General features: G+C 50.4%; 1 protein-coding gene across 1 annotated transcript in view; it reads left to right on the top strand.

Moving 5' to 3' along the window:
* The window catches only part of MACF1 (microtubule-actin crosslinking factor 1), a 116,495-nt gene that overhangs the window by 36,279 nt on the left and 62,376 nt on the right, over positions 1 to 17,840 (top strand). The window contains exons 19-35 of the mRNA XM_026043375.1: positions 403 to 498; positions 578 to 703; positions 2,714 to 2,866; positions 3,339 to 3,493; positions 3,669 to 3,795; positions 4,194 to 4,377; positions 4,968 to 5,137; positions 5,363 to 5,541; positions 5,985 to 6,123; positions 6,667 to 6,863; positions 7,019 to 7,181; positions 7,542 to 7,625; positions 7,803 to 7,910; positions 8,540 to 8,638; positions 8,843 to 8,995; positions 9,127 to 9,215; positions 9,623 to 9,758. Of these exons, the coding sequence (XP_025899160.1) occupies positions 403 to 498; positions 578 to 703; positions 2,714 to 2,866; positions 3,339 to 3,493; positions 3,669 to 3,795; positions 4,194 to 4,377; positions 4,968 to 5,137; positions 5,363 to 5,541; positions 5,985 to 6,123; positions 6,667 to 6,863; positions 7,019 to 7,181; positions 7,542 to 7,625; positions 7,803 to 7,910; positions 8,540 to 8,638; positions 8,843 to 8,995; positions 9,127 to 9,215; positions 9,623 to 9,758 (2,358 nt within the window). The remainder of the gene's footprint in view (positions 1 to 402; positions 499 to 577; positions 704 to 2,713; positions 2,867 to 3,338; positions 3,494 to 3,668; positions 3,796 to 4,193; positions 4,378 to 4,967; positions 5,138 to 5,362; positions 5,542 to 5,984; positions 6,124 to 6,666; positions 6,864 to 7,018; positions 7,182 to 7,541; positions 7,626 to 7,802; positions 7,911 to 8,539; positions 8,639 to 8,842; positions 8,996 to 9,126; positions 9,216 to 9,622; positions 9,759 to 17,840) is intronic.

The following is a 17,840-nucleotide window of genomic DNA, read 5'->3' as shown; positions in this document are numbered from 1 at the left end:
TGTTATATAAATAACATGCTCTCCAAGATAAGGGCAGCACAGATTGGCATACACAGAGCCAGGAGCATTTTTCTGCAGGGAAAGGCTCTGGTCACTTGGAGCGATTGAAGCCTCCAATGCTGTTAGAGACAAAACAGGGATGTAACGAAGAGCTGTTAGGACACTTTTCTCCCCGCTGTTTGATTTAGCGGCAGGCGTCTGTGCAAATCTGTGCCTGCAGCAGCCTCTGGCATGTGCGGATTCGGGGCCTGCTGTGTGTCACTTCACTTCTTGTGTCCAAACACTGCTTGCTGTGGCCAGTTCCTGCCCTTTTATGTGCATCCTCCCGGGCAGCTGCGTCCTGCCCGTGACCCTATGCGCGGCCGGAGGCACCTCGCTCATGCCCGCGCTCTCTGTTTCCAGGCCTACAGCGCTGCCGTGCAGACGCAGTGGCAGTGGATCAAGCAGCTGTGCCTGTGTGTGGAGCAGCACGTGAAGGAGAACACCGCCTATTTCCAGGTACTGCCTCTTGCAGCGCTGTCTGCCGCTCGCTCGGTTGAGTGCTGCCGGTTTCTGGGACGCTTTTTGGTCTTTGCAGTTCTTCAGCGATGCCCGGGAGTCGGAAGCCTACCTGCGGAGCCTGCAGGACTCCATCAAACGGAAGTATACGTGTGACCACAACATGAGCCTCAGTCAACTGGAGGACCTGCTGCAGGACTCCATGGTGGGTTTTCCAAAATGCCCATCTCCCTGCGGGCAGCACGGTGAATACTTGCTCCGATCCAGCACTGTTGCTCAGGGGGCCTCTTGCCTTCCGTGGATGACAGGCCATGTTCATCTTGCTGCCTCAGCCTCCGTTGTGCTGCCGTGTGCGTTGCCTGAAATAGCTGGATTTGGGAAGTCGCAGCGGATCATCAGTGTCTGCAGCGTTTGTGCTTAGTGGCACCTGCCACAACCTCTCTCTGTTGTCTTGGTAAAGAGCAAGCAGCATATACTGCCTGGGCAAGACTGCTAGGGCTAGAGGCTTCTTTTAATTGAACAGAACCCCCCGGGCTGGTTCTTCCCCAGCAGTATCTGTTGAATTGCTCCTGGCTGTAGCTGCCTGAGGTGCCAGGGGTGCCCAGGTGACATGGGTGTTTTGTTTCTGCCCTCTGCCTGGTGTTTGCTAAGAGCACGCTGGGCTGGAGAGGACGTCTGTCCAGACCAAGTCTGTCCTTCTGTCATACCGTGTCTGGGCAGGAGGGTGAGATATCTGGGGCTGCCAACACGCGGTGGCCGGGACCGAGGCAGCTCCAGTCCTCGAATGCAGCCACACAGACACACGTCCCTAATCTCATGGTCTGAATAGGCCTGACAAAACTAAAAACCAAGAGCAAAGCTGCAGATAGTGCTTGAAACCAGGGGTAGCAAAGGGTTTGTGTTGTGGTTTGACCACCAAGCCTCTGGTGAAAGCCCCCGGAGGTTAAATCCAAGGCTATGAAGTCAGGAGCTGCTTCCTCTCTGTTCTTAATAGACTCCAGGGATTTCCAGCCTGCATGTGTGGAAATCGGGGTGCCAATAGTCAGTGTTCACGAGAGGCGCCACAAACCTGGCGCGTGAGAGCTGGGACGGGGAAGGTGCAGGCTTGCCAGTAGGAGAGTGCCCACGGCTGGGGCAGCTGCCCTGATCTAAGCTGTCTCACTCTCTCTTTCCTAATGAGTTAAAGTTGTGTTTCTTTCAATCATGCTCCGTGGGACAGGCACAGGTAGTTTATTTAATCATTTATTCTTTTATTCTTTTCTTTATTTTTTCTTTATTCTTTTCTTTTTTGACTGTTCAAAAAAAAACCTTAATTGACAGCTATAGCAAGTAGATTTAACTCTTATGGAGATGACAGATTGTCAGGAAAATAACAAGTAAATAATTTATACCCCTCCGTTCTTAGCACATTATCCAACCCTTTGTGATCTGAGGGTTCCAAGCATGATGGAGAACATTCTCCTGGGGTCCTTGTAAAGCTTCTGCAATGCAAAGGGGCTGAGCTGTGACTAGTCCCGTGAGCTGCCGGTGCTGTGATCCGCACATGTCCCCATCCCGAGGCTGGAGATTGTTCCAAAGAAGCTTTGCAGAGCCATCCCCCGGGTCCTCCCATCACCGGACCCGGCAGGCCCTTGTGGGACTTGATAATGCAGCGTTTCATTGCTAGCCAAGCCCAGGGACCTGTGCCATCACACCACCACTAGCTGCTTCTCCTGGGATATTTTATCCGCTTGACTCATCGTCCCCCGCTTCCAAACATGGGTTTTAACACGCCTTCATCCTCTGCTTTAGGAAGAGGAGCATGCTTCTGTGGCCTCTCCTCCAGGCAACTAAAAAACACTGGCTTTTGGCCAGGACTTATCCTGCTTTTTGCCACTTAAACCTACTGTTTAATTTCAGTGTATGCCGTGTTCTCCTCCTTTCCTTTTCCAAGACAATCGTTTCATGTCCCAGCAGCAAAAGAGATGGTGTTGTGCATGCAGCTTGGCAGGGCCATGGCAACCATAGGTGGAGGGTCCTAGCCCTGGCTCAAAGTCTSTTCTCCCTTCTTGCCTTCCTTCCTGACCCCTTCTTTCCATTGGGATCCTCCTAACATGTTTGTTCAGCCGTTGAGGTCCCAACATAGCTCCTGAAGACTCACCTCGTGGCGGGGGGGGATGGCGAAGATGCCTCTTCTCCCCTCGAGCAACCCGGGTTTTGCTCTTCTTTCTGCCAGGATGAGAAGGAGCAGCTTATTCAGGCCAAGAGCTCTGTCGCCAGCCTGACGGGACAGTCCAAAACCATCGTGCAGCTCAAACCGAGGAACCCAGACCACGTTCTGAAGAGCACAATCCCCATCAAAGCGGTTTGCAATTATAGTCAGATTGAGGTGAGGAGGCTGGCAAGGTGTTGGCGTGACTTTGAAAGGCACTGGACGAGTAAGGCACCTGGGAGCGTTTTGGATGAGTTCTGTGGTAGCTGTCAACAAAAAGCAGGAATGGAGGGGGAAGAGATGAGTAGGGAAGTTGCGTGGCTGTTTTTCCTGGAATAGTTTCTGGGTCTCAGCTTTATGCTGGGTAGGAGCTAAGGGGCTTTTCCCCAAAGAGGATGGAGTTCATCATCTTCAGCCAAGTAACCTCCTGGGTGGTAGCCAACCTCAACTTCCTCGTCCTCTCCATAGACATGAGTGTGCTGTGCTGCTTGGCAGCACCCCTTGGTTTTGTTGTTGGTTTTTGGGGGTTGTTTTTGGACAGAAAGCTGGTGTGGAAGCCAGGTTGGCCCCAGGGAAGCTGGCAGCCCAGGCGGGAGCACGTGGAGCTGCTGCTGCTTTCTGATGGGGCCGCGTTGTTGGTGCCTTGCAGATCACCATCTGCGTGAACGACGAGTGCGTGCTGGAAGACAACTCGCAGAGGACCAAGTGGAAAGTGATCAGCCCCACGGGCAACGAGGCCATGGTGCCCTCTGTGTGCTTCCTCATCCCTGCTCCAAACAAAGAGGCCATCGAGACGGCTAACAGGTAACTCGCTGCTCTCTCTCACTCCATTTTCTCCTCTACTCTTGTTACTCTATGGTTGTATTACTCCATGTTACTCCCTGGTGGTTGTATTACTGCAAACCCTCAGAGTGACTCTTGCAGTGGCTTCCAGAAGATAAAATCCCATAGCTGATGGATCTGCTCTTTTCTCTGGCAGGGTTGAGGAGCTGTATCAGAAGGTGATTGGTGTCTGGCACCAACTCCATGTGAACATGAAGAGTGTCATCTCCTGGAACTACCTGCGGAAGGACCTCACCCTGGTGCAAGGCTTCACCGTGGAGAAGGTACCACGTGAACCTCTCTGCCTGCCTCATAGCTGTGACTGTGGTGGCAAGAGGACAAAGGGAAAGGGAAAGAGCAGAGGCAGCAAGGCCAGGAAAATGGACTCTGAGCAGTGGAATAACCAAAAATGTTGCATCTTTTTTCTAATATACTGAGTAACAGCAGTTTGCTGCTGAGCTGTTATAACCATTAGAGAGTGTGGACTTAATGTAGCATTTCACTGGGGAGGGAGCAAGGCTGGAGAGAGGCATGAGGCTAACGGGGAAGGAACTGCCTTTTTGCCTCTGGAGAGCCAATATCCACTTGGCAAATGGAGGACATTAAGCGTGGGGAGAGCAGCTTCAGATTGTGTATAGGAAGTCATTGCAAGCTGTGAAATGTGCTGCTTTTTCACTTGCAGCTGAGATCCTTGAGTGAAGAGGATTGTCAGCGTGTCATGAAGAGCCTCCAGGCGCACCACGAGGACTTCCAGCAGGACTGCCGCGACTCCCAGATGTTCTGCGTGTCCGACCAGCTGAGTTTGGAAGAGGAAGTCGAGTCTTCCAAAGAATACATGCAGCAGCTGCTTGAATCTCTTGAGAAAGGTGAGCTTCAAAGGCTTGATGGATTAACCAGGAACAGCAGAGACTAAGAAAAAATAGAGTCTGTGCGATGGCTTCATTTTCTCTTCTTTTTGAGCCAACTAATCGATAATGTGAGCAGCTGCTTTCCTTCCTCCTCCATCCCTACAAGTAGTCAGTCTTTGTCTAGCAGTGCACCCATAGAGAGGACTTGCCTTTGGTGCTCCAGGTTAACTGCTGAGCCCTCATAGCCTCACACAGCCAGAGATGCGTTAGTCATCAGTCAAGTGCGTTCTGCGCAAGGCATTTCTCCTGGGTTTAGCTTCTTAACGAGCCGTACATGGCCAGCGCTGTCCCACTGCTCAGAGCCGTGTGTGACACAGCCGTGTGTAAGGCAGGAGGCTCTGTCACACGGGGTGTTGTGTGGCTGGGTTGCTGCTAATTGCATGCAGAAAGGGTGATGTGATTAACTTGTTTCCCGTTGAGCAGAGGCCTCCGGGTGTGTCGCTGTTAGTGGGGGGCTGCGCCCGGCGCCGAGGCTGCTGGGGCTCCCCGCTGCGGCGGGCACTCGCTGGGGCCCCGGGTCCACGTTTGGTTTGTCTGTGGCTCAACAGAGGACAAGGACGAGACTGTTGCCAGGACCTATCTCTCCGAGGTCAAGAACATCCRTCTGGGCCTGGAGGAGTGGGAGAAGAGTCTGTTGGAGCTAATCCAGTCTCCAGGCAGCGCCTGGCCAGATGGTGACGTTCTCCTGGAAAGCACTATCCGCATTTCAAAGTATGAGGTCAGTTCTAGCTGTGAGGAAGAGGAGTCCTCCTAGTAGGGGAGGAAGGTGGTGGCTGCTGGGTTTTTGCATGTGCCTAAAGTGACTTCTCTAGGGTAAATTGTGCCTCCTGTTCCTCTCTGGCAAAAGAGAATGCAGGACGTGGACAGTGGATGTGTGACAGCGCAGGGCTTTGGGTGCCTCTGCTGGGACGCTCCTGTGATGTCCTCTCTCTTTCCCCTATAGCACATGCAGGATGGTCTCCATCAGCTGAAAGGTAATGTGCAGAGCATTTCTGAGAGATGCTACCATTTCTTCAAGAAAGCACCAGCGGGGCCCAGCACCCCACATTTGCGCTCGGAGCTTGATTTGCTGTTCAGTACGGTGGACCAGATAGATGCACGCTCTGCCATCTACCAGGAGAAGTGAGTCCTAAATATCTTCCTGTGTCTGTCTCGTGGCGTGTGTGCAGCTACTTCTTCTTTACAGAATGCTTTGTTAAAAAACAGCTTCCACTTTACAGGTGGCAATATTGAGGCAGCAAGGGTGAGGGCAGAGGGTTTTAGGCACCAAAGTGTCTTTATGCTAAGAGGAGAGGTTTTTCTAGGATTTCCAGCCTGAGTCTGTATGTGGTTCCTTTTATCCCTTCAGTCTTTGCTAGAGGATTTTGCATTTGCATGCGCTTCCCCAAACATCCCGATTCTGTTAAGACTTCTTATTTTTCTGGTGCTCAAACAGAACAGCTTGGACAGGATTGTAACTGGGATTCATCCATCTGTAGCATTTGGGGCAAACAGTTTGACAGTCAAGAGAAGAGCATCTCTCCCCAGCACTGAAGTCATTGTGCTGTCTGTCTGTGATTTGCCAGGTTAAAGACGCTTGATGCTATTATTCGCAATACCCAAGGAGCAGAGTCTCTAGTCAAAGACTATGAAGTTAAGCTGAGCCAGGAGGAGGCAGTCCCAGCTGACCTGATGACTCTTCAGTCTCACAGATCGACATTACAGGTTGGCACTTTTCGCTTTCCTAAGAATGCAGCGGAGAAAACAGCTGAGTTTTAGGCTGGTGAAATAGGGAGCTCCCCTTTTCTCCTGAACTTGCATTGTATTCTGTTTTTCTTGCCCTAGCTCCCTGCCAGGAGGTTTGGTGGTCCTGCTCTAACCCCTTATTGCTTTGGGCATGATAAAGGAGCTGCCTTTGTACTTGGCACCTCCTTAACTTTCTCTGGGGCCTTGTACTTTCTTTTGTTGGGCAGCTATATATGGCACAAATACATATGAGCGTCTCAGCAGCTTTGTGTTCTGTGTTCTGGGACAGGGAATGGGCCAAACTGTTTTGCTCTCAGCTGGGAACACAGATCCATTTCACTTTGCATCTCCTAAGATTATTATTATGCAGTTCTTTGCAGGTTAGGAAAAAAGGGAGTAAAGTCTCCTTTGAGGTTTTTAAGTTGTAGGAGGGAGGGAATCTCTGGCTTTAATTACAGCCTTAAGGTGAAGCTGTGCATGCTGCTTCCATAGCTAAACTGTGTCCTTTGCTGTTTGTTGAAGCAATGGCTGGGTGAAGTGAAGGACAAGAGCCACATGTTCTCCTCCTTGGAAGACGACTTAGGAAAGGCTGAGGTGGTGACAGAGAAGCTGCAGCAGCGCCTGAGACAGGAGCGCAACATTGACCTCGAGCGCTATCAGGAGAAGGTGAACCAGCTCCGATATCGCTGGCAGAGAATCTCCGTGCAGATTGAGAACCGGTGAGATATTCCCTTCCTCCTTCCACAGATTTGCTTCCACGCTTTACTTAAGGCTTGTCAGCAGTGATGTTTTTCCAGATGTGCTACCCACTGATGGTTACCATATTCTGATAGCTTATGGCTGACTCTCCTTTTATTTATCATGGTTCTTTCAGCTGTACGGAGCTGGAAAACATCCAGGAAGTGCTCGGTGACTACCGCAAGTGCCGCAGCACCCTGATGCAGTGGATTGAGGAGATCACCATCCAGCAGGAACTTATGCARCCAGGGCAAGCAGAAGACAGCAAGGTGCTGTCAGAGCAGCTGAGCAAGCAAACGGTAAGTCAGGACCTTGGGACATCCAGGCCACCACTGCAGCAAACACGTCGCCTCTTTTCTTACGCTAAGATCTCCGTGAGCTTGAACACATCAATGCTTTAAGGCCTGCAGTGCCTTGGGGAAGAGCAGGGTTGTACCCAGCCACTTGCCTGCTGTTGGCAGCCAAGGAGAGTAGCAGCCCAAATCTGCAGCCATCAGCAGCTGCTCAGGTACTTGTGGTGCTGCAGGAACTCCTGTGAGCCCGTTGGGCTGCGAAGGGTGGATTGCATTTGAAGCTATAACTTGGGGAATGGATATTTCAGCCCACTGGACCCATGGCAGCCATCCTGATGACTGTTTTTGTTTTGAATTTTGTTGAAGGCTTTGGCTGCGGAAATTGAGAAAAATCAAGCCAAACTGGACCAGTGTCAGAAATTCTCTCAGCAGTACTCGGCTGCTGTCAAGGTAGGGTCCACTTCCTCACCCCAGGGTAACCCTGGCCAGGCATAAACAGCCCCAGGGCGGCTCCTATCCCGTATTCACTTAGCTTTCCTGGCCCTGCATGCAGAGAACCAGCCTGAGCTGGAGAGCCAAGAGCAGCAACATTAATGAAATAACAACCTACCTTGGCTTCGTTTGCAGGACTATGAGTTGCAGCTCATGACATACAGGGCGTTTGTTGAATCACAGCAGAAGTCTCCCATGAAACGCCGGCGCATGCCTTCCTCCTCGGATGTCATCACGCAGGAGGTAGGAGGCCTTTGCCCCCCGCCCTTGTAGGGAAGGAATTTGAGGGGATCCTTCTCTCTGAGCTAAGCGATGAGCGGCTGCTCTGTGAAATGAGCTCCTTTCTGCTAAATGCTTTTATATAAAGTTTCCACCCTCGCTGTTTTTTCCAATAGCCAGAGAGGATGGCTTAGTGCTCTGAGCACCAGGTAGGAAATACCTGGATTCCTGGGAATCCCTGGGTCAATCCTAGCGGGGTCGGCTCGGCCCATCAGCCTCCCCAGGTAAATACACAGAGCGCCACGCAGCATTTCCTGAGTGTGCGTCTTGGAGATGAGACCTTTAGAGACTGAGGTCCTGTCTGCTCCGTGTGGATATGAAAGACCCCAGTGGCCCTTTTCTGTAAGAGTTGAGCACCCGCCCCGGTGTCCATGACCGGAGTTCCCTTCCGCTCCAGTGTCGTGCAGCATGCCGTGTGTGGCCACCACCCTCCTCCTCGCTGCCTCTCATTGATGCTCTGCAGGCTCTGCCAGGTGCCTGGGGAGCTTTCCAAGTGAGAGATGATGTAGCCGTGTCCTATACTGTGAAATATGTAGCTCCGGGATGGCTGGTTTGAGGTGATGCACTATGTTTGCCTCTCTTTCCTCTCACAGTTCATGGATCTGCGGACTCAATATACGGCTCTGGTCACACTGACAACGCAGCACGTGAAGTACATCAGTGATGCGCTCCGGCGCTTGGAGGAAGAGGAGGTATGAGCCTTAGGCAGAATGAAACTCTATTCAAAATGTCCACATTCATTTCCCAGTGTGTCCCAAAGAAGCTCCACCATTAACACCTGCCCTCCCGCTTTTTGGGTGTGACATTTCGAGCATGTTTCAGGTCCTGCGCCCAGCAGCCTTTGGAAATTCTGGCCCCATCTGACACAGGTATCTCCCTCCCTCCTCTGTTTACAGAAAGCAGTGGAGGAAGAGAAGCAGGAACATGTGGACAAGGTGAAGGAACTGCTGGGCTGGGCCTCTGGCTTGAGGCAGAGTGTGCAAGGCAAGACTGCTGCTGCCCCGAGCAGGGAGCTGGTAGACATTGAGAAATCCATCTTGGAGCAGCAGGTAAGTCAAGGACCTGCTCTGTCCAGCTCTGATTTGTGCATGGTACCAGTTTCTTTAATTTCTCTTCTTTTTCTGCAGCTGAATTTTTGTTGAAGAATTCTTGCTGAATTCTTCTTTCTTGTTCTTAACAGGCTCTAAACGAAGAGCTGGCTGCAAAGAAGGAACAGGTCTCCGAGGCCATCAAAACTTCCCAAATTTTTCTGGCGAAACACAGCCACAAGTGAGTATGGCACAGGAGAGCTGCCTTGAGTGAGGTGCTGGTGGACTGGTGTCCTGAAAATCCAGCCTGACTACCATTGATAATAGCTGCACATGAAAGGGGCTGTTTTCCTCCTCTGCAATAGGAGATAAGAAATATGCACCCTGTTTATCCTGTTGTGCCAAATTTAACCCACTGCAGCAGTGGTCCAACCCCTCATGTTTATGGATTTGATTGTTATAATGCAAATCAGCCTTTGCTGAGCACAATTAACCTTACGGTTTGGAGCTGAGCTGGGTGCAGAGCAGAGCTACAGAAAGGACGAACTCATTGTGTTCTTTTTCCTTTGTGAGAACAACATGCTAAAACTGTGCAGCTGGGAGGTGTTTCGTATAGTTTCCCTAAGACATTTCCCCTTCACCTTGCAGGCTTTCCCATCAGGAGAAGGAACAGGTTTCTGCTCAGATTGGTGCTCTGAAGGAGACCTACGAGGGGCTCTGCAACGATTCCAGTGAGCACCTCCAGCAACTGCAGAGCCAGCTGGCTCAGGAGACGGAGCACAAGGTACCGTTCCCCGTGCACACGGGGAGCATCTCGGCCACAGGTTACCCTGGAGGTGAAAGAGGCTTTGTTTGGGAGTGTCTCATGGCCAGTTGCCTTTCCTAATTGCACGTGATTGCCCTCCTTCCCATGCATCACGTTGCGGGGGCTGAGTCTCCTTTGCAATGGTGTTCATCAGAGCCGGGCCCTGTGCAGAAGAGTCGGCTTGGTCTTATCAAGGGTAAAGGTGTAAGTGGGCTTCTGTCCTGCAAGTTGTTCCCTTGGCACATCAGTCTCTTTCACATAATACTTTTTCGAGCATCGAGCTCGATCGCACAGGTCTGCATGTGGCAGAAGATTCCTCTGCAGAAGGCTCTTGGCCTGGGCAAGCTCTTTAACCCTTGCACATGTTAGGGGCAGTGGTCTGGTGGGAGAGTCAAGATGCAACTGAACTAAGTTGCTCTGCAGCTGGAAGGCAACTGCAGTATTCAACAGGCCCTCTGCTCACCTGGGGGATCTTCACTGGGTAGTGCTGGACCCCCAGCTGTCCCCATTTGCATCCAACAGCACTCCTGTCAATCTCCATCTCTTGTTCCACTCATGTGTTGGGTAGGAAGGACCCAAATTGCATCCTTATTGCCTCTGTTATTGATGCTAGCTGTCTTCAGTCATTCACGGATATATGTGTATGTGTTATATAAGTGTATATACATGTGTCAATGGATATATTTGTGTGTTTGCTTGCTGGCTCCCTGTACTCTGAAGCAATGGCCTCCTCATGGGAACGTGTGACGCCGATTTCGATGGCGTGTCAGTGAGTGAAGCACTGTTCTACCAAACCAAGGGGAGAGGATGACATTTATTTGAAATCTGCATGTCTAGCTTTCACTTAAGAATACAGTGGCTCTTAGAATTGGATTTAATAGCACATTGCTTTTTCCTTTCCCTCTTCCTCCCTCCTGGGCAGGAAAAATAACTGTCATACAAAAGCTTTCTCCGGGGCTGGGCTTGCCTTTGTGCAGCATAAGGGTGTTTGGAGGCCCACCTTAGAACAGGGGCCAATTTTCACTCACCTTCTCCACGAAGCCCAGGCCAAGTAGGAAGCAGAGGGAGTCCTGGGGCAGGAGACCCTCCTCGTGGCTGCTGAGGGTCCAGCTGCTTCATTGTAGAGGGAGCCTGAGGAACTCTTAACATTTGCTTGCTGGAAACATCCAACTGTTAGAGAGAGGTTACAGACTGAAAAGCCCAAAAGTGCAAAGCAGAACGCGCTAAATTGAGCATGATGTGTCCCTGTACGGTTTGTGTTTCATGTCAACTGTTTTTTAAGATTAACTGACATCCTTGCTTACAAGTTTTAACTAACCCTCCGGGAGTTAAACAAACAAAAACACACAAAAGGGAAACGAGGACGACCTGTGTGTGGGGCTCTTTTTGCAAACAAAGCAGTCGCATGCTGGACGCTAACACCAAGCTTTACACTGTGTGTGATACGGCTGAACTGCTCCGTAAGGCTCTGTCTTTAACTGCTCAAGGCACACGCTGCAACTCTGGTAAGTAAAAGCCTTTTACCCCCATCCCCTCCTATCTCTTTTTTTCCCCTCTCTTTCTTCTTGCCTCCTCTTCTCTGTCTTTCTACAGCTTGTTCATATCAGAACATGCATGTCCAAGTCTGGCAGTGATGCTGGGGAGCTGGTTTTCCATCAGGCTCGCCCTGTTTGGGCAGGATTGATGCATTTGGGGGAATTGCAAAGCTGGGCACTGGAGGCTGCATTCTTGAGTGCCATTTTTGAGCTGCACGGGCCCTACCAAGCACCCGTGACCATCCTGTTGGACTCACTGTTAAAGAAGTCTGAGTGGCTTGAGGTGCTAAAATGAATTAATTCTACAGTCCAGATTCCTTTCTCCTTATGCCCATGGAAGTCCTGTAGCGCTTGGACCCACTTTGTGCCCAAGAAGTGGGGATAGGAGAAGTCCACATGCCAGATGTGCTGTTACCATTTCGTTGTTATTTTAATTATGACCCTCCTGTGCAGATACTGGGAAGAGAGAAGCCCCTACAGCAGTACTGAGTTGTGGTCTGTTCCCAGGCTGTTGTCGTCTGCCTTCTGGGACCGACAACTCCTTAATATTCCTTCACTTGCCTTATCTAAAGAGCATGGCTCCTCATAGGTGCTGGAGCAGGGCAAAGAGGTTGCCAGAGAACTGGCTGTGTGTCCGAGGCAGCTCCCATGTCCTAATGCATGGATGGAATGTGGTTGCTGGGAGCTCCTCCATGGCATGGGAGCTGTTTTGTTCCCAGGTTTCTGGCACTCAAGGTCTGCCTCGGGAAGTGCAGTGGTTGAGCACGGCATGAGTCAGGAGAAGGTTCTTTCTGTGGAATTCTTTGCTTTCTTCCTCTGTTAGTGGGGATTTGGTGGGACATAGACTAAAGTGGGATTTGTTTAGTCTATGTTTTCTCTGGAAATGGAGTTGCTGAGCAGCTTTGGTGGGCTGTCGGTCTCCTTTTCTGTGCCTCTCCATGGTGCATTAGGAGCACTTTGGATTTTGCTGCTTGCCGCTTTGCTGCGTTGCTGCTGGTGGATGTTGGAAGTGTCTCGGTGCTGCCCTGGGTGAGGGACTAGATGAGCGTTCAAACTTCTGACCATGTGCAAGCTGGCAAAGGCTCTGGTCTGTGATGCCTTTGGAGGTGCATTGCAAACACTTTGGGACTCACTTCCTAGCTCGTTTGGGGGTTTGTTCTTTTAATTTATTTTGGAAAAGGAGACGTGCCTGGACCTCGTGCAGTCTGCTTGCTAGGAATGCTGAATTCTGATTGGCCTTTTTTTCCTTCTCTTTCTGTTTTAGGGCAGCGAAGCAGTGGCTGGAGTGATCGATCTCGGTACAGTGGAAATATTCCCTGTCTTTGGTGCCATGCAGAAAGGTCTTATAGACCAGGACACTGGCCTTGCCCTCTTAGAGGCCCAGGTTATCACATCTGACTTAGTTGTTCCAGAGACCAACGAGAAAGTCTCCTTGGAGGAAAGTCTGGCAAGAAACATCATCGATCTCAGGACATTCCAGGTGCTGCAGGAGTTGAAGGATGCCCTTCACCAGGTGGATGAAGTCAGACGTGAAGGCACACAGCTCCTCCCTGTCATAGCTGCAGTAGAAGAGGGGAGGATCAGCGAGACCATCGGCTTAAAGATTCTGGAGGTTGACCTCGTCACTGGGGGCCTTAAAGCATGTCACAGCAGGGTCAGCATGGAGACAGCCGTGCAAGAAAAGCTCCTCACTCCCCAGCTGCGTTCCAAGCTGCTGTCTCACCTGGAGGGTGGAAAGAATTTGATTGACCCCAACACTGCTGAGAAAATCAGTCTACCTGAACTCATGCATCGATGCATCATCCAGGAAGAGACTGGGCTGAAACTGCTCCCAGTCAAGCAGCTGGCGGGTGGGATGGTGAGCTTGAAATGGGGCAGGAAAGTCAGCATCTTCCGTGCCGTGCAGGAAGGGCTGATAGACAGGCAGGTCACCGTGAGGTTGCTGGAAGCGCAGCTCTTTGCTGGTGGCATTGTTGACCCCAGGTCAGGGCACAGGCTGACGGTGGATGAAGCCATGAGACATAATTTGATTGACCAGGATATGGCATGTGCGCTGCTCAGCCGGCAGCTTCAAACAGGTGGCATCATTGATACAGTCACGGGAGAGAGAGTCACCATTGATGAAGCCGTGAGGAAAGAGTTGGTAGGACCAAGGATTGCATTGGTGGTCCTAGAATCCCTTTGGTCTTTCATGGGGCTCCTGTGGCCGGAAACTGGGGAGATTGTCCGTGTTGCTGATGCCTTAGAGCAAGGAATCCTGTCTACAGAGTTAGTTTCCAAGATGCTCAACAAGAGGCAATTCATCAAGGCTGTCTTTATCCCCGAAACCACTGAAGTGTTGTCCTGGAAGAAAGCGGTTGAATATGACATCCTGGAGAGAGAGATGGCCAAGAAGCTGAAGTCTACAGTCATACCTGATGTCATGCCCAGTGTGCAGCTCGCTGGCAAAAGCAAACAGAGCCAGAGTTCCAGGAGTCCCACGGGTCAGGAAGAGCTAAGGAGTGATAATGAAAGACTGATGTTCCACTTGATGACCCACAGCTATATCAACATCCACGATGGCCAGAAGCTGCTCTTAGTGGATGAAGAGTTGAATAATCTCGCTAAACCTCTCATGCAAACCCAGAAAAATGGATCCAGTGCCCATATGTTGGAGGGGAGCGAAGGCTTTGAGGAGGCAGAGGAGAGTGCAGTTCTTGAAAGAGATTCTTACAATGGTTTGGCTTTGCAGCAGCTTGAGGTTGAATTTGCTCTTTCAAAAGGACAAAGTGAAAAGGATCTGCCACCCAGAATGGCTTTGGAGAACGGGGAGGTAGTGGCAGAACCGGGAAGCCTCTTTTTGGAGGATGGAGAAAATGTGCTGCTTGTGGAGGAGCAAGAGCAGCTTTCTACTCAACAGGCTACCACAAAGGGTGAAAGTGATGCCGAATTTGGAAGAGAGTTAATACCTTCTACAATCCAGGACAAAAATCGTGGAGAATTATTGATGCCAGAACGTCCTAGTAGTGAAGTCAGAGAAACAAAGGAAGTGATCGCTGAGACAGAAGAAGGGTCCGGACCTACAGCAGTAGATGGAAGAGAAAGTGCTAGAGATCTAAAGAGGACATCTGAAACCAGGCCAGGTGTTGTGAACAGTGAAAGCCCCATATTGATGGATATTTTAGAAAGTAGCGAGAGAGCAGAAATCACGACAGAGGGCTTTCGGGAAGTGAAGAAACTGGAATTAGAAGTAGGAGGTGGAAGAGAGGTTTATTTGCTAAATGAGGAACCAATTGAGAGCAGCTTTGTGGGAAGACGGGAGATTGTGCTCCCTAAAACTGGAGAGGTAGAGCAAACAGACACACATACTGGAAAAGCTGAAGGTGTATTGGAAGTGGAAGAAAGTGCGAGGAAAGAACTACCAGGTGATGAGAGTGTTTATGAGGTGTCCCTGCCAGTCCCAATGGAGCAGGAAGGAGATGCCACCTTAGAAATGCTGCTAGCACAGCTCCAAAGTGGTGGCATAATCCACGAGCAGACTGGCAAGACTCTTCTTCTGAATGAAGCAGTAGCCTGTGGAGTGATCTCCAGCCACACAGCTGTGAAGCTAATGGAGAAAATGCGAATGTTCAGGGGATTCTTTGACTCGCATACGCGCGAGTCCCTAACCACCGAGGAAGTCATTGAAGAAGGTCTGATGAATGAGACGCTTCTCCAGAAGGTACTTGCATCTGACAAAGCAATAAGTGGGGTTCTTGACCCAGGTAATAACTTTGTTTATTCCGTCAAAGATGCTGCTGCCGTTGGGCTTCTGGACAAGGAAACTGCAATGAGGATCTTGGAAGGGCAAGTGGTTACAGGGGGGATTGTTGACTTGAAACGTGGCAAAAAAATATCAGTCACTTTGGCTTCCAACCTTGGCCTTGTAGAGCCATCTGGTCAGAAAGAGCTGGTCCAACTGGAGAAGGCTTCTAAAGGGAAAGACACTGATGAGGCAACTAGGCAGAAACTAATTAGCTTACAGGCTGAAACCAGTGGAATTCTGGATCCCAAAACCAAGCAGCCGTTGACTGTTGCACAGTCTGTTGAAAAAGGGCTCCTCAAAAAGGAAACAGCTCTTCAGCTCTTGACCAAGCAGATTGCTGGCGGAGGAATCATTCATCATGTGTCTGGAATGAGGCTTTCGGTAAACGATGCAATGGAACATGGTTTAGTTGATCAAGATTTGTGCGATGAACTTGTAAAGGCAGAAAGCGTGTGCCTGCATGAGTATGTTCATCCAGAAACACAGGAGAAGTTGCCCTTACCCCGGGCAGTATCATTAGGGCTCATTAATCCGGACTTCCAAAGGAAAATGCAAGAAATCCAAGCTGGGAGTGGAAGTATTTTTGATCCTGCTGCTGGCCAAAGACTCACGCTCTCCCAGGCAGTTAAGGAGGGGTTGTTGCCCGAAGAACTTGTGGAGAAAGTGATGTCATCTTCAGAAATAAAACAGGGCATTGTAGATCCTGAGAGCTGCATGATAGTTCCCTACTCCGAATTCCTAAAGAAATGTAAAATTGACGTTGAGTCTGGTCAGAGGTATCTGGAGGTTCATCCCTTCAGTGCAATCAAGGATGAGGTGTCGGGGAGCAAGCTCACATGTGCCGAGGCGGTGAAGCTGGGGCAAGTGGATCTGGTGCCCGTGCTGCGAGTGCTGCAGGCTCAAGCAGACAGCGGAGGGTTTGTGGAAGGTACCATCAGTAAGAGACTGTCCCTGAAGTCTGCTTTGGAGCAAGGACTGCTGGACGAGGAAATGGCCAGGCACATCGCGTCCCACCAGATGATGACCGGAGGCATTGTTGATGCTGGGACTGGGAAAAGATTGGCGTTAAAGGAAGCTGTTGAGAAAGGACTGGTTAGCCAAAAATTAGCTGCCAGCATTCAAGATACTCAAATATCTAAAGACAAATATGACTCTCAAGTCCACAAAGAAGAACAATCCTCTCTTTTGCCTGGAAAGTTGGAAAAAACATCTCCAAAAGATTTGGCCCTCCATCCTAGTACTACAAGGAGGCCTGATGTTGCTGAGCACAGAGCTGGATCTGAAGCAATGAGCCGGGACCTGGCTGGAGATAGAGACACTGCTGCAGGGAGACCACCATTGACACCAGGTATAGCAAAAGCAGGGAAACCAAAACTGCTTCCCCAGGAAGCTTTGGAGGACGATGCAGTTCATGAGCGCCGAGGAAAGGTCGAGCTGACTCCAGAACAGCCCTTGGTGTTAGGGACTACATCTCTCCCTTCGGAGACAGCCACGGTAAAGACTGCAGGAAAAGAGGTAGGAAAAAGCAGCTCCTACATGGAAGACATTGAGGGGAAGGAGTTGAGGCGAGCAGAAGTGGCTCAGGAGACAAAGGAGGAGTTGAGGTCAGAGGAGAAGTCATTGTCTGACAGGAAGATCGTTCAAAGTGTTGAGGAGAGCAAGGAGACAAAGAGAGGGTTTGTAAGAGCAGCGGGAGCTGTGGCAGAGCTTGAAGGTGCCACGGTGGTCTCTGGAGGAGCTGAGGGAATGGGCAGTGTGGATCAGGGTCAGGTAGCTGAGGTAGTGCCAAAGGAATTGGTGTCTGTGGGTGGGGGAAAGGGGCAGTTTGTTCCTGCAAAGTCTGGAGAATCCTCCAAGGTCGCCATCAGTAAGAAACCTGCAGAAGAGAAGCTTGCAGATGAGACAAGTGTCAAAGACACTGGAGGAGATGCCTTGATATTGGATGCAAAAGGTCCAGTTGTTCAGGAAAAGTCAATTGAAATGGGTCTAAAACCTACCCAAAAACAGAAAACCAAGAAAAAGAAGGCCAAGCAGACTAGTATCCCAGAAGAAAGCACTCAGCTGGAGACATCTGCCATGGGGAAACAGCCCCTTCTTATGCCAGTTTCCAAAGAAATTCCAGAGGAGATAGAGGAGGAGCTCATCTCACGCACTCCAAAACAAAAACATGGAACCACAACCAAGAGAATTACAGGTGAATCACCAAAAGATGCAAATGAGCGAAAGAAAATGGAAACCAGAAGACAGAATGGTTCTGAGAAAGGAGAGAAGTCCATTTCTGAGAAAATTAAGGAGAAATTTAGAGGAGTTGACCCTGATCCCACAGAAGGAGAGGGATCCCAAGACGTAATTGCAGATGACACCAGAAACGGTCAAGATTCCTCTGCAGCTTTTAAACGGGAGGTGGGGACATCCCGGGAACACATGCAAGTGGAGACCACCAGTCCTGCGTCAACTGCAACCCCTGCAGCAGGCAAAAAGCTGGGAGAATTAATTATCAGAGAGGAGCCCAGAGAAGCTCCGGAAACCTCTGTAATCCTTGAGCATGCGGAAAAGACACCACAAAAGCCATTAGTAGAGTTCAGCTCGGGTCAAGCAGGTTCCTCGCTCCCCTCTAAATCCCAGGAACAGACGCACCAGGAAAGATCCCGGCAGTCCAGCTTGCTCTTACCTGTGATAGCTGAGGGGGAACTGCTGGAAACCTCCAAGGAATCCACGAGACCAGCCAAGGTAAGCTGTTCT

The sequence above is a fragment of the Nothoprocta perdicaria genome, unplaced genomic scaffold, assembly GCF_003342845.1.
Source record: "Nothoprocta perdicaria isolate Ctin4 unplaced genomic scaffold, notPer1 scaffold_33, whole genome shotgun sequence".
NCBI classification, from domain to species: Eukaryota; Metazoa; Chordata; class Aves; order Tinamiformes; family Tinamidae; genus Nothoprocta; species Nothoprocta perdicaria.
This window is presented reverse-complemented; position numbering and strand designations above follow the sequence as displayed.